Here is a 13,564-nt window from a genome sequence, read left to right as displayed (position 1 = left end):
GCGAGCCCTTCATGGACACCTCCTCTCTTCCCCCCCGCAGTGACTTGTGACTGATAGCAACAAATGAATGAGGCAAACAGAGTGAGGCGACATGAGACAGTGAAATAATGACTGTTGCAGCCTTGGCAGACTGACTCAAGAAGCCCGTAGGGAGAAGTCTAACACCCTGCTAAAAACAAACAAACAAAGCCATCAGACCCTTTGAACCGACCACGGTGACTTGAAAGGTGCTTCCCAGCATGCTTTGCAGCAGGGTCTTGTTTACTTGATTTGTCCCTGAACTCATCCTAATATACATGTGTGTGTGTGAGCATGTGTGGCAGGGACATGGATTGGGGCTTGTTGGAGTTTGCTAACTATTTTGGATGCATGTTAGTCTCAAAGAGTATTTTTGCAAATGCACTGATCAGCCAAGTTGTTACCAGTGTACAAGAGCCTTTAAGGAGTTTATGTTCCAAGCCAAACAAAGACACTTGTGATCTCAGAGTGGGAGTTATTTTAAGGGGAAAAAGGGGAAATATTACTAGCGACTGGGGGAGATGAACAAAGTAGTTATCTGGTATAAACTGCAGAAGCCAGACATTTTACTAGACTACCTCTAAAAGCAAACACAGTTCCAGCAGCGAGGGTTACAGAAGGCTATTCCCTACACTAATGAAACGTAAAGCTGCTCGACTTGTCCTGCTTTATGGCAGACAGAACTCACTTAGTCTGAAATAACTAGAACAAAATGCTGCCATATTTCAGCAAAACATGACAATAGACAGTTGGGCAGTTTGGTTGTACTAGGGCAATTAGCTTCAGTTCAGAATACACGGCAGGCTTTGCACCACAGTCTATGACTTCAGGACATGGAGTTCATCGGCTAGATAACAGAACAGCACATTTGCCTAATGCCACCCAGACGTATGATTTCTAAAGGGATTGTCTTGTTGTGGGACAAGCAGCTGACCAGAGTGTTACTTTGGTGGGAAAAATATCCACTTGCATAAATTGACCCTGACAAAGCCCTGGCTGGGATGATTTAGTTGGTGTTGGTCCTGCTCTGTGCAGGGGGTTGGACTAGATGACCTCCTGAGGTCTCTTCCATCCCTAATCTTCTATGATTCTTCTGTGATTCTATGACCCAGCCTTCTCTCCATGTTTATCTTCATCACCCTGTAACAACATCCTAGCCCACATTAATACCCCCTCTGGCTGATCTAAAATGTTTCACTGCTCAGTGACATTGTTGGCGTTCAGTTAACGATGTTATATAGGACAGCTCATGAAGGAGGGACTTTTTTCCCTAATGGCCATCCTCTTCATCTAGCTGGAGGTAACTGGGATGGGTTGGGAATCAAAGAAAATTCCTGCAAGTTTAGAATCATGTATTAAAGGGAGGACAAACGCACCTGCTGGAGAGTTCTCCATCACTTCTGCCTCATAAGAGCTCTGAGTGAAAAGCGGCCGGTTATCATTTTCATCTGCTATTGAAATCACCAGCAGGTCAAAATCCTAAGGGTGTATGAATAAAACAGAGAAAAGGGGACAGTGACTACGATACCCAATCCTCAACTCACTTCCTGCATCAGTGTCTGACACCTACCACCTATTCCAATTCAGCACCATGGAGAACCTAAGCCATGTGCAACCATGGAACTGCATCACCAGAACATACCATAGGATCTGTAATGCCTTTACCCAGATGCCTGGGCTTCATTCCCAATATCATATAGCAATATGAGGTCTGGGACAGCAGGGTAGGGGAATTACACATCCTATGGTATCATTCTGTAAATGCAGTTCCATAGCTGAACATGGCCAGCCCAGATTCTGCATTACTATCATACCATGCCATTTGGAATATAGGCTTTGCACCAGGGAATTTATGCTCTCGCCATGAAAGGGTTTAAACCATATACACAGAGTCTGTGGATTTAAAGAAAATATTGTCTCCCATGTCCTATTTTATTTCAGGCAGTTAAAGAGTTAATAAAGGGGAAAGCGTGACCTCCCAGCAACCTCCTACACACACTGAACTCTGCAGGCAGCAAATGGATGCCATCTGCAATCCTATGATACCACTCCATTTGGTCTGACTCCATTACTGCTGCCATACTGCAGTACTGTGTAACGTAGTCTGCAATGCAAAGACATAGCCTTGCTACCTTCAGACAGATACTCTTATGTAACAATATATTCCTCCACTTAAACAATAAGAGCAGAATTATACATTGTGCCCCTTTAAGGGAGGCTGGGAGATTGTGAGATCAATCAGGTGGAGGAATGTGCTGCTTCCAGAGATGGCAGCAGGCCACTTGCAGTTTCCACTCCTTCTTTCTAGAAAGGAGAGGGGGCTGGCTCCCCCAGAAGCCTCCACCCTAAAGATACCTTCTACAGGAGAACCTGGACACACAGGCCATACCACGTCTGTTCTGTTATAACACAACAGTGGGTCCAGTAAACCATGTTACTCAGCCACAATTGCAATACCCCCGGTATGTTACAGCACAGAATCCTGGAACTACAGAGCCACATGCTAGTATATCACCTGCACCATGTTCCAGAATGATGCCCAGGAATTCATAGCACAGAATTGCTGCATTATCTCTTCTAGTAACATAGCACCTAGTTCTCTCTGGTACTGCCATTGTGCTGTATCTCACTGTATTTCAGAAAGGCCAGGTGAAGCGAGTTGTCCCTGGGACACCATTACTGAAGTAAAGGCTGGGTAAAGGTCTATTAAGAAAATTCTATCCTGCAAGAAAAAATGTTGGCCTGGTTTTCTTACCTAGGTGGGAAATCACAGAGAAATGCGTGGGCTTGGGCCATTTGCCTCTGGAATTCAGAAGTTAATTTGGGGGAGGAGGTTGTCATATAAGTGTTTTCAGTGAATAGTCCACCCATCCCCTGATAACATAAGAAGCCTTCACCCCTGCTGCTTCAATGGAGAACCCCAGCATTGTCCATAATTACCCGCCTGGCATTGCGCGTGTTCTCAGGATTGTCCTTCACTGTGACAGTCAGTCTGTACTCAGCCACCTGCTCCCTGTCCAAGGGACGGCTTACATAGACGATGCCAGTCTGGTGAGAGAAAAGGAAGGAGAAAGATCAAATAGAGATGGGCCTCCCCATGCCAAACTGATGAGAAGAACCAGCTATGGATGAGGACCGGAGAACGCGGAGCTCTACAGGTTCAGTACGTGGGCCACATTGAGTCTCTAAGTGACTTGCCACATGGTCAGGCCACAGCAGTCAGTGGGACTCTCCGGAGGAATTCTGGCTGGCTCAGTTGAAATTCCGCAAGAGGAGTGCACACCAGAGCTGGAGCTGTGTCACCTTTTGAAAAGGCACAATGCACGCTCCCCTCCATACCAGTCCAGCTGTGCTGACCAGTGTGCACAGAGGTTTGGTATACCATGGCTTCACTATTGCTCCTCTCAGGAGCAGGAATCTACTGCCAGCAGTGGTGCTAGACAATCACACTGTCCTGCACCCTCTAGTGTGACTGGAGCAGCAGCAAGAGATGGGGAAAACTGCTCTTTGCTCTGTCTACCCCCTGTTGTGCACCCATACAAGACTAGCTGGAATCTGGCCCATTGTAAATAATGCACATGCAAAAGTGGAACTGTATGTGTGTGAATGGTAACAAGGCCAACATTTTCATGAAACACTCGACTTTTGGGTCCCAATAGAGCCTTATTCTCAGAGATACTGAACACTACCACTTGAACTGACTGAAGCTAGAATTGTGGATGCTTGTTGCCTTGGGAAATCCATGCCTTAAGACCAACAACTGGGGCATCCTGAATGATGGGCTGCTTGGAAAATTTGGCCCTAAATAGGGTTGCCAACATTGTATTTAAAAAATAACGGACTTTCTTCTTAGCACCCCAGATCCACTCCTCCTCTCGATATTATTAATCATTATTATTAATAATAAGCAGTACTCACCTGCATTCGCCAGGGGTATTTCTTGCTGCTTTTTGCAGCACTCAGCAACTCCCAATCTTTTTGTACAGAGATGAAGAAATAAGGGACTGTTGGCAATCCTAGCCCTAAATGACCATGCCAGGTTTGAATTTTCATGCAGTAAGTTTCTCTGTGGTCAGGCCGTGCCCCGACTGTGTGTGTTGTTACTGTTACCATGGTTGGTACATGCTTTCTCTCTCCCCTTTGGGCATTTCTATACTGACGTTCTTTTGGGGAATTTTTCTGCAGGGAGGGCAGGGTGTGGTCTAGAGTAGTGGTCCTCAACCAGGGGGATGTGTACCCCTAGGGGGATGTGTACCCCTGAGGGTACGCAGAGGTCTTCCAGGGGGTACATCCACTCATCCAGGTATTTGCCTAGTTTTACAACAGGCACATAAAAAGCACTAGCGAAGTCAGTACAAACGAAGGCCACGTCTACACTTACAAGCTTAGAGTGGCACAGCTATACTGACACCGGAGAGAGCTCTCCCGTCAAGATAATAAAAACAGCTCAATGAGCGGTGGTTGCTATGTCAGCTGGAGAGTGTCTCCCGCCGCTGCGCACATGAGTGCTTATACCACTCAGGGATGTGTTTTTTCACACCCCTGAGTGACAAAAGTTTTGCCGACATAAGTGCTAGTGTAGACATGGCCTTACATTTCATACAGACAATGACTTGTTTATACTGTTCTATATACTATATATATCAGTGGTTCTCAAACCGTGATTTCGTTTTAATGGGGTCACCAGAGCCAGCTTTGGACTCGCTAGGGCCCAGGGCAGAAATCCAAAGCCCGAGCCTCGCTGCACAGGACTGAAGCCGAAGTCTGAGTTCTTAAGTGAGGTGAAAATTGGGGTACGCAAGGCAAATCAGACTCCTGAAAGGGGTACAGTAATCTGGAAAGGTTGAGAATCACTGGTCTAGAGAAACAGTCAGTTCCCCATTTTGGAAGGCATTATTATGTGGTATGCCCCTTAAATATTCTTGTTATAAATAATGAAGAGATGGAGGTCTGTGTCAGAGAGTTGTCTCTCTCTCCAGCCACAGCATGTGATGACTGGCATGCAGTGCACACTATGCCTGTAATCTGTAGCTTGTTAATGTTTAAAACATGCCAGTTCTTGTGCAGTGCAAAGCAGGAAGCACCAGTTTGTTGTGCTCCAGTGCAAATTGGTGCAGATAATGTGCACAGTCCCCTGCACTGAGTGGAAGTCAGTCTCAAGCCTTTGCCCACCAACTCCCTTACTTTCAAGAGGTCAAGGTAAAAAAGAAACAGGTGTGAGTGTAACCCACACACCTTCTGGGTGTGGTGTTCTTTCACCCAAGAAAGTATGCTCCAATACTTCTGTTAGTCTATAAGGTGCCACAGGACTCTTTGTCGCTTTTTACAGATCCAGACTAACATGGCTACCCCTCTTATACTTGTCCCATCTAGTGGCACCAAGACTACTTAAAGAGCAATTAATGTGTCTGCTCTACAACCTTAGCTAACAGCCAGTTAGCTTTTAGCTCATGTGGTAGAGGCTTATGCACTAAGCTCCAGAGGCCCCAGGTTCGATCCCGACAACCGGGATCTGTTAGCGTTACATGAGCATTTCTGAAGAGAAACTAGAGCAAGTGCCATATTCGGCATGCAAATAAGTTGTTTAGCTATTCTCTCCCCTCCTAGGCCTCTCAGCTGCTACTGGGAAGGAGTACCTTCCTTGATGTATGCGTAGTGTCACTCTCAGTAATGTAGGATCTGGGTCTTTTGCATACCCTTCTTGCTAATCACTTTTGGCCTTGCACTCATACATGCAACACTCAAACCCCGTGCTGTGCAGAATCAAGCTCTGAATGAACTGCTGGTGTGTCATGTAGGTAACATGTAGGTCTGCAAGGTTTGGGTTGGTATGTGGTTCTCTAGCCAATGCATGGCAGTATCTGCATGTAGAACACATCTGCATCTCTATTCTGTATACAGTTATGTTTGCACCACTGCGTGTAGGGCATATGACACAGCATGTGGAACACCTGTCACTGTATGTAGCGAATAAAGCCCTCTGCATAGTGCATGTTTGTACCCATACACGTAGTGTGGGAAGGCCTATACACAGTCACGTGAGTTGCTACGTGTAGAAGGAATGAGACCAGGAGACTTACAGTGCCATTGATGTAAAAGACGTTTTCTGCATTGCCGGCTGTTATGTTAAAGGTCAGGAGACCATTCCGCCCACTGTCGGCATCGTGGGCAAGAATGCGGGTCACAAAGCTGGAGATGGGGGTGTTCTCGCTGAGTGTGAGATTCATCGGCAGGTTGAGGAGCTCAGGATCATTATCGTTAATGTCCAGAACGCACACTCCCACCATGACCTGAAATATGGAGAAGAGGATTCTGGGTAGCAAGGCAAACACCAACTGCATTTCAATGTCTCCTCACTCTTTGAATTCCTGAATGGACTCTCACTCTTCTTCCATATTACATTCAAGCTTTGTGCTTCCTTCCATGTAGCCTCATATGCCAGGAATTTGCTACGTGACCTGCCATGATCTCCTCCCTCACCTGCTTCAAGTCACTCCTTAACACACAAGGACAGTGAGAGAAAATGGAATACACAAATAAATAAAACAGAAATCAATCTCTAAATAAAAATCATGGAATTTACAAAGAACATGCTAACCCCACCACTCAGTCATTGCGGTAGCATATCCCCTTAGCCCTTTCACTAGTTAGATTGCAAGCTCTTTGGATCAGCGACTTTGCCTGCATACAGATGCTCCCTGACTTATGCAAACGTTCTGTTCCGGAACGCCTTGCGTAAGTTGGGAACATGTACCTGACAATTACGCAAATATACCAAACCAAAACAAAAGAAAATCTTACGGAACTTTTTCCGTAAGTGCGGATTTGCATAAGTCGGGTTTGCATAACCCGGGAATCATCTGTATTTATCTATTTTTGCCTAGTACATGGAGGGTATTCAATAAATAATGATAAATCTGCTTCTCATCCATTTCAAAGCATCCATAACTCTGCCCCACCAACATCTCTGCTCTTATCTCCTTCAAAACTCTCCCATCCCAGACTCTGTCTAAGCTTCTCTCCTGAGAGCTTCCTTCATCTCCTTCACATACTCCTGGACTGCGGCTGAGGAGCCTGGGATTTGGCCTAATGATAAATAACAGAAACAGCAGAGCACCAAAGGCTAAACCTAAATAGGAATAGAGTAATCAAGTGGTGATCCCAGCTCTATAAATGTGGCCTCCTGAGCCCCGCTTGGGACAGGACATGTCTCCTATGATGTGGGAGGAGGGGTCTCCTGCAATGCAATGACCAGACTGATGCCATAATTATGAAGCTATTGGCATGCCCCAAATCACAAGCCTCAACAACCTCTAGTTCACTAACTAGTGGGCTTCCTGTGCCCAATTTCAGTATACGCCAGCACTTTTTTAGGTGACATAGGTTCGAGTAGGAAGAACTTCTTCAAGCTCCAATTTGAGGCCTAGTGGAGGAAAAGAAAGGGGTGGTGGTTGTCACTTGACAGGAAAAGAATGGAAAAGGTGAGCGGAGGAAGGAGGGAGAGGAGAGAGGATCAGGGATTCCTTTTTGTTCTCTGTCCCCTCACTTTTCCCATTTGGTGTACAAAGCATGCTGGGAGTGAGACACGTCAGGGAGGCCCCACTATGATCCCAGCCTCATGACCTGCCAACAGGACTCACCGTGGAGCTGAGAGGAGGTATCCCCCTATCCTTGGCAGCAATGGTGAGATTATAGAATGCAATGTTCTCTCGATCTAGCTCGGCGTCCTTCCGAACTCGCAGCTCCCCCTCCACCGGAGAGATTACAAATTCTCCTATAAGAGAGAGAGGGGGAGAAAAAGGGGGTCAGGATATTTTCCAAAGGAGGTTTGCTAGCACCAAGCAGTGAGAAATGAGGCACTCACATCAGGATAAAAAGGCAAGACTTTGCATTGGCTTCTCAAGTGGGAGTGGGTAGGGCTCTGGGGCATGTAGCTCCCTTGATTGTCACCAGTGAATTTAGGCTCTGGCCATGAAAGGGTTTCAACCAGACACGTAAAGTCAAGTTGGGTCTGTGGAATTAAAGAAAATATTGCCTCCCTTGTCTTATTTTATTTTAGCCAACTAAAGTGTTAATAAAGGGGAGAGGGTCACTTCCCAGCAACCTCCTATCCACACTGAGCTCTGCAGGCAGCCAGCAGACACCATACTCTTTCCCCAAATGGTCACCTTGGGCAGTGGTTACTGCTGTGACTCTCCCCAAACAGTGAACCTGATCGTGGGAGTGGCTGGGCACTCGGATGTGCTAGGTACCCCCATCCAGGACTTGTGAATATACTGGGGTGAGCAAGAGGTGTAAATACCAGTCTGCTGAATCTTTCATGAATCAAAGCCATTTCTGTGACAATGGCTTAGTTATTGTGTTCTTATGTATAGGACATTTCCAAAGAGATTTGGAGTGGCACAATCATCACCTCTCAGGGCAAACGTACTGTACCCAGGTTATTTAGGAGACTCTGAAATGTGGGCCAGCTGGCACTTGGGCTGTCCTTCCTTCCAGAAACCTGACTTAAGTAACCATGAAAATGGTGGTGTAAATCTATTCCCGGATGTTTGTTAGTACATATCGCTGCACACACAGTCTGCCTTGATTAGGAGTCTGTTCTGAGCAACGGCCCAGAACTGGGATTCCAGGGGTCCTGTAGTTCTGGTTTGAGGTGTATTGGCAGAACTGTGTATATCTGTGGGAAGCCTGCACAAAGGCAGCATGCAACAGGCCTGGCTGGAGCCAGGGCTAACAGACTCATTTTCCATAAGATTTTTGAAATTCAGTCCCTATAATGACAAATCAGAAACTCTCCTGTCCTTCTTTAACACCCTAGGGGCTGAATGACAAATGAGCCCAAAGTGAAATGTTTCTTTCCTCCTTAGATGTGGGGGTATATGATGCTGGTGCTAGAGACCAGGGCCGCCCAGACGGGGGGGGGGGGGAGGCAATTTGCCCCAGGCCCCGGGCCCCACAGGGGGCCCCACGAGAATTTTTCGGGGCCCCTGGAGCGGGGTCCTTCACTCGCTCCGGGGCCCCCGGAAAACTCTCGTGGGGCCCGGGCCCCCGGAGCTTCTTCCGCTCCGGGTCTTCGGCGGCAATTCGGCGGTGGGGGGTCCTTCCGCTCTGGGACCCGCCGCCGAAGTGCCCTGAAGACCCATGGCGGGGGGTCCTTCTGCCCCGGACCCGCCGCCGAAGTGCCGGGTCTTCGGCGGCAATTCAGCGGTGGGGGCCCCCTGCTGCCGAAGACCCCAGGCCCCCTGAATCCTCTGGGTGGCCCTGCTAGAGACTGAGCGTTGGGGATCTCAGATTGTTGCTCTGCAAGGCACAGCCAGAACTCCTGCATGAGCCCCAGCAGCACAGCGACTCTCAGATGACTAGAACTGCATGTTGTACTGATGTGGTGAATAGATCCTGCTGTGTGTGTGTAGTTCAAAGTGTGGTCTTTTTTTTTCTTTTAAAACAGCTTCCATGCTCCTCTGGGATTTCCCCAAAGCCCCTCCCTAGCTGGTGCCCTTCTTTTTGTTCCCTGGATTAAACCCAAGCCCGAGTCCCCGATGAATAGGCAATAACAGGTTGAAATGGTTCCTCACAGAGGGGATGCTTCTTGTAACAGGATTTCCTGATGTAGAAACTCCAATTTCTCAGAGAAACAAGTTGAGGACATAGTTTTTGAAATGCTTCCTGAGCTTTCCTAAACCACTGCAGCCTTTTCCACTCTCTCCCCAGGTCTCTGAAAGGTTTGTGTTTGAAAAAAAAAAGTATATTTTGAATAAAATTGCTAGTGTGGGGCTCTCTCTTTCCAGGGCAATGGGGTCATCTGAACAAGGAGGGGAAAGAAATCATGGATGCTTTTGCCTATTCCACTTGGTCTGGTCTGGATCTCTAGGAAAAGACATTCTTCTTTACACCCTCCCTCTGCCTGCACCTGTCCACACAAAGCTGTGATCTGGACTTTCAGCCTGACCCCCTTTATTCAATGATCAGATTGTACAGCTGGACTTTCTATTGGTCTTATACATGGAGTTGGACCTGTATCCGAGCATATAGGTGCACGTTCAGTGGACAAGAGAGAGTGTATGTGCAGAGAGGTGTTTGTTAGCAAATAGCTGTGTATACACAGGGAGCTGTGTGAGTGGACACAGGGATATACGCACATGGGCGTGTGCACCAAGAAGTGTGTATATGCATTTCATTTACTTACAGGCATTTCTACAGCACTTAAGACTGCAGTAGCTGAGCACTTCACACACAATAATAATGTCCCCCTCACAACACCCCTGGGAAGTAGAGAAATGTTATTCATTTATATACTGAGGCAAGGACACTTGAAGTGACCTGCCTAAGGAAGTCTGAAGCAGAGCCAGGAATAGAATCCAGACAGTTTCTGAGTACCAGTCCTGCCCCTTACCCACAAGACCATCCTTCCTCCTCAACCTATACTTACCTGTTTGTGCATATGTGGGCAAGAGGTAGTGCACAGGCATGTGTGTTTGATGGGTGTGGGAGCAATCCAAAGGAATCCTAGATATTAGCTTCTGCTTCTCCTCTCCATCCCAACTCACCAAGAGGGTCCCCTCCTATGATGCTGTACTCCACTTGTCCACTAGGCCCGGAGTCCCCATCATGGGCCAGGAAAGTCCACACCCTTGGGCCAGGCTGACCTTCTGTGATGTCAAAGGGTCCCTCATAGGCTCTTGGAAAAGTAGGCTGGTTGTCATTGATATCATTCAGGTTCACCAACACCTGCAGTTAAGACAAGAATGTATACAGTAACGGAGAAACCATGGAGAACAGTGGAAGCAGAGCCCACCTTTTTTCCTCAGTCCAAGCCTGTGGTATCTAATATCCTGGTTAGAGGGTGTGAAGCAGGCACCATGACAGAGGAGTCAGGGAACATTCTTTCTCAGATTGTTTTCTTAGACTAAAATGGTGGCACCTCCTTTGTCATCTCACTTTATTAAAGGTCTCTGTATGTTTGTTTAAAACATTCCAGGGTGTCTAGGTCGTATTCAGTCTGAAGCATAAGCAAAATGCTTCCGGATTTGCTGTTTTCAGAACATACTGACCAAGGAGACAGCAAATTATCTTCCTCTTTCTGGTTTACTGAATTCTCCAAAGTTCAGTAGAGTCACTAAGTTTAAAATTAACATGCTGGTTTGACCCTGAGCATGCTGGTCATATTATGGCTGTGTTCTTAGCCAAATTAAATATAATATGAGGAAAACAAAGTTTGTATGGGCAGGCAAAGAATCTGCGGAGCCCACAGATTTGTGATGTCCCTGAAGCTTTTGCTGTTTAGCAAAGTCCAAGTAAATCACTGCCCTGCTGTCTGATTGGCTCTGCAGAACAGCACCAGCTCCTTCTGACCACTGACATGTTATTCTGGTACTTTAAAAACAGACACCACCACTCCATTCTAAATGTTGGAGCAAATTAAAGCAAAAATCAGATGATTTACACGTTTTCTGCAGCACATACAGATACAAAGCTGGACAAACTGACTACCTGAGTTATGTTGAAAAATGGATGGGCAATGTGGAATCCTAGGCCTTACAGACAGACAGTAACAATCTCAAAAACTCCTCTGACCACAGCAATCATCAGCTTGATGTGGAAGACCAGGTCCCCATATGAGTTTGCATGTTGCTGTCTTTTTAGTAGTCCGTTGCTTTACTTCTCCTTTATGTATCATACACTCAAGAGTTGTTTCTAGCATTGTGCAAACGTTAAAACCTCTGGAGTTTGGGTGCTTATCCAAAACAAACTGAAAGACATGGCTACTTTGCTGAAGCGTATCTCACTATGTGAATCTCTTGGTGCTATGTTTTTCTTTTTCCTGACTAGATGAGTTATTTTTATTATTCTTATTTACTAATATTACAGCAGTGTCTGTGGGCCTCAGCCAAGATCAGCCCCCATTGTGCTAAGTGGTATAGCAAGAGGGAGTTTCTGCCATGAAGAGCTTACAGACAAGACTTGCAAAGGATTGCAGAAAGGAAGTATTATTAGCCCTGTTTGAATTTTTTTTTTTTTTAAACACAGATGGCCAACGCACAGAGAGATTAAGTGGCTTATCTATGATCACACAGGGAGCCTGTAGGCAGGGCTGGTAGTTGAGCCCAGATTTCCCTAGTCTCTGCCCAGTGCCTTCACCACAAGCCTGCCCTTCTTCTTACAATCAGGTTTCTCATGCGAAAGTTCAAGGTAACAAATTTGAGATTCACTTTCTACAAATATTTGGCAAAGAATACACTTAAAATTCACTGTTTGCACAAACCTTCTTGCCAGTAAATTATTCACCAGAATATTCACAGAAAATGAACACTACGGGCGAGGGAACACAGCTGAAGACAAGAGATTTGCAAACTGGAGGTGAATATTTATACGAAGTTGTTCACAGTAGATACTCAGCCCTTGTTAGATACAAAGCCTAACAATGTTCTAGCACGTTAAAACAGTATTAGGGAAATGAAAGTCTGGGACTGGATGGCTGGGTTTTCCCATTGTTATTATTTATTATTGTGATTTATTACTTCTATTGTGGTAGCACTTAGGAGCCATAGTCATGGATCAGGACTGTGCTAGGCACTGTACAAAGACAAAGCAAAAAGATGGCCTCTGCCCCAAACAGCTTATAATTTAACTACATATTGAAATATAAACAAACAGCTATTCCAATTGCACATGGTAAAAACAGCGATGAGGCCAGTTTAAGAATTTGGTTGAAGGTCGGGGGAGATGTGATATCATTCTGGACACAGAGAGATGTTGCCATTTGACTTCTTTGTTTTAAGTTGCAAAAGAAAGTTGGATGGACTATTCCAGTGGTTCTCAAACTATGGGGCAGGTCTCCCAAGGGAGGAGTGGGAATGTGTAAAGGGAGGCATGAGCTCTGTGCTTTAAAAAACAATTTTTTTTTAAAAAGAACTCTGGCTGTCAGCCCCAGGTGACTGGGGATCGTGCAGAAGGGCTGTGCATATCTGGGAGGCGGGGATCAAGGGGACAGCTGGAGCCCCACCCAGGGCCGGCTCCAGGGACCAGCGCACCAAGCAGGTGCTTGGGGCGGCCAACGGAAAGGGGCGGCACGTCCGGCTCTTCGGCGGCAATTCGGTGGCAGGTCCCTCAGTCCCTCCCGGAGGGAAGGACCAGCCGCCGAATTGCCGCCAAAGAATAAAGCAGCGGCGGTAAAGCTGCTGCTGAAGTGCCGCTGATCGTGGCTTTTTTTTTTTCTTTCCTCGCCGTTTGGGGCAGCAAAAACACTGGAGCCGGCCTTGGCCCCACCACCCAAGCTTGGGCTTTCCGCTCCCCTCCCAACACCCTTCACCTGGAGGTGGCGGGGCTCCAGCTGTCAGCCCTCGGGTGGCAGCAGCAGTGTAGAAGTAAGGGTGGTAATGGGGCACTAAGTCGGCTGTGAAAAGCGATATTGACGAATATCAATTTTCACATCACCACCCTTACTTCTGTGTTGCTGCTGGTGCAGCGCTGCTTTCAGAGCTGGGTGGCAGCATATGTACTTGTGGGGGCGGAGTGTAAACGACTACAGACACAAAGAAGGGGG

The 13,564-nt window shown here is 46.7% G+C and overlaps 1 protein-coding gene across 1 annotated transcript in view; it reads right to left on the bottom strand.

Moving 5' to 3' along the window:
- Positions 1-13,564, bottom strand: part of CDH23 (cadherin related 23) — a 547,959-nt gene that overhangs the window by 31,015 nt on the left and 503,380 nt on the right. The window contains exons 40-44 of the mRNA XM_065408191.1: positions 10,569-10,749; positions 7,659-7,792; positions 6,099-6,308; positions 2,959-3,066; positions 1,395-1,497 (exon numbers count right to left, since the gene is read on the bottom strand). Coding sequence (XP_065264263.1) covers positions 1,395-1,497; positions 2,959-3,066; positions 6,099-6,308; positions 7,659-7,792; positions 10,569-10,749 — 736 coding nt within the window. The remainder of the gene's footprint in view (positions 1-1,394; positions 1,498-2,958; positions 3,067-6,098; positions 6,309-7,658; positions 7,793-10,568; positions 10,750-13,564) is intronic.

The sequence above is a fragment of the Emys orbicularis genome, chromosome 7 (genome assembly GCF_028017835.1).
Source record: "Emys orbicularis isolate rEmyOrb1 chromosome 7, rEmyOrb1.hap1, whole genome shotgun sequence".
In the NCBI taxonomy this organism is placed as follows: domain Eukaryota; kingdom Metazoa; phylum Chordata; order Testudines; family Emydidae; genus Emys; species Emys orbicularis.
The sequence above is the reverse complement of the archived record's forward strand: the minus strand, read 5'-3'. Positions and strand labels throughout refer to the sequence as shown.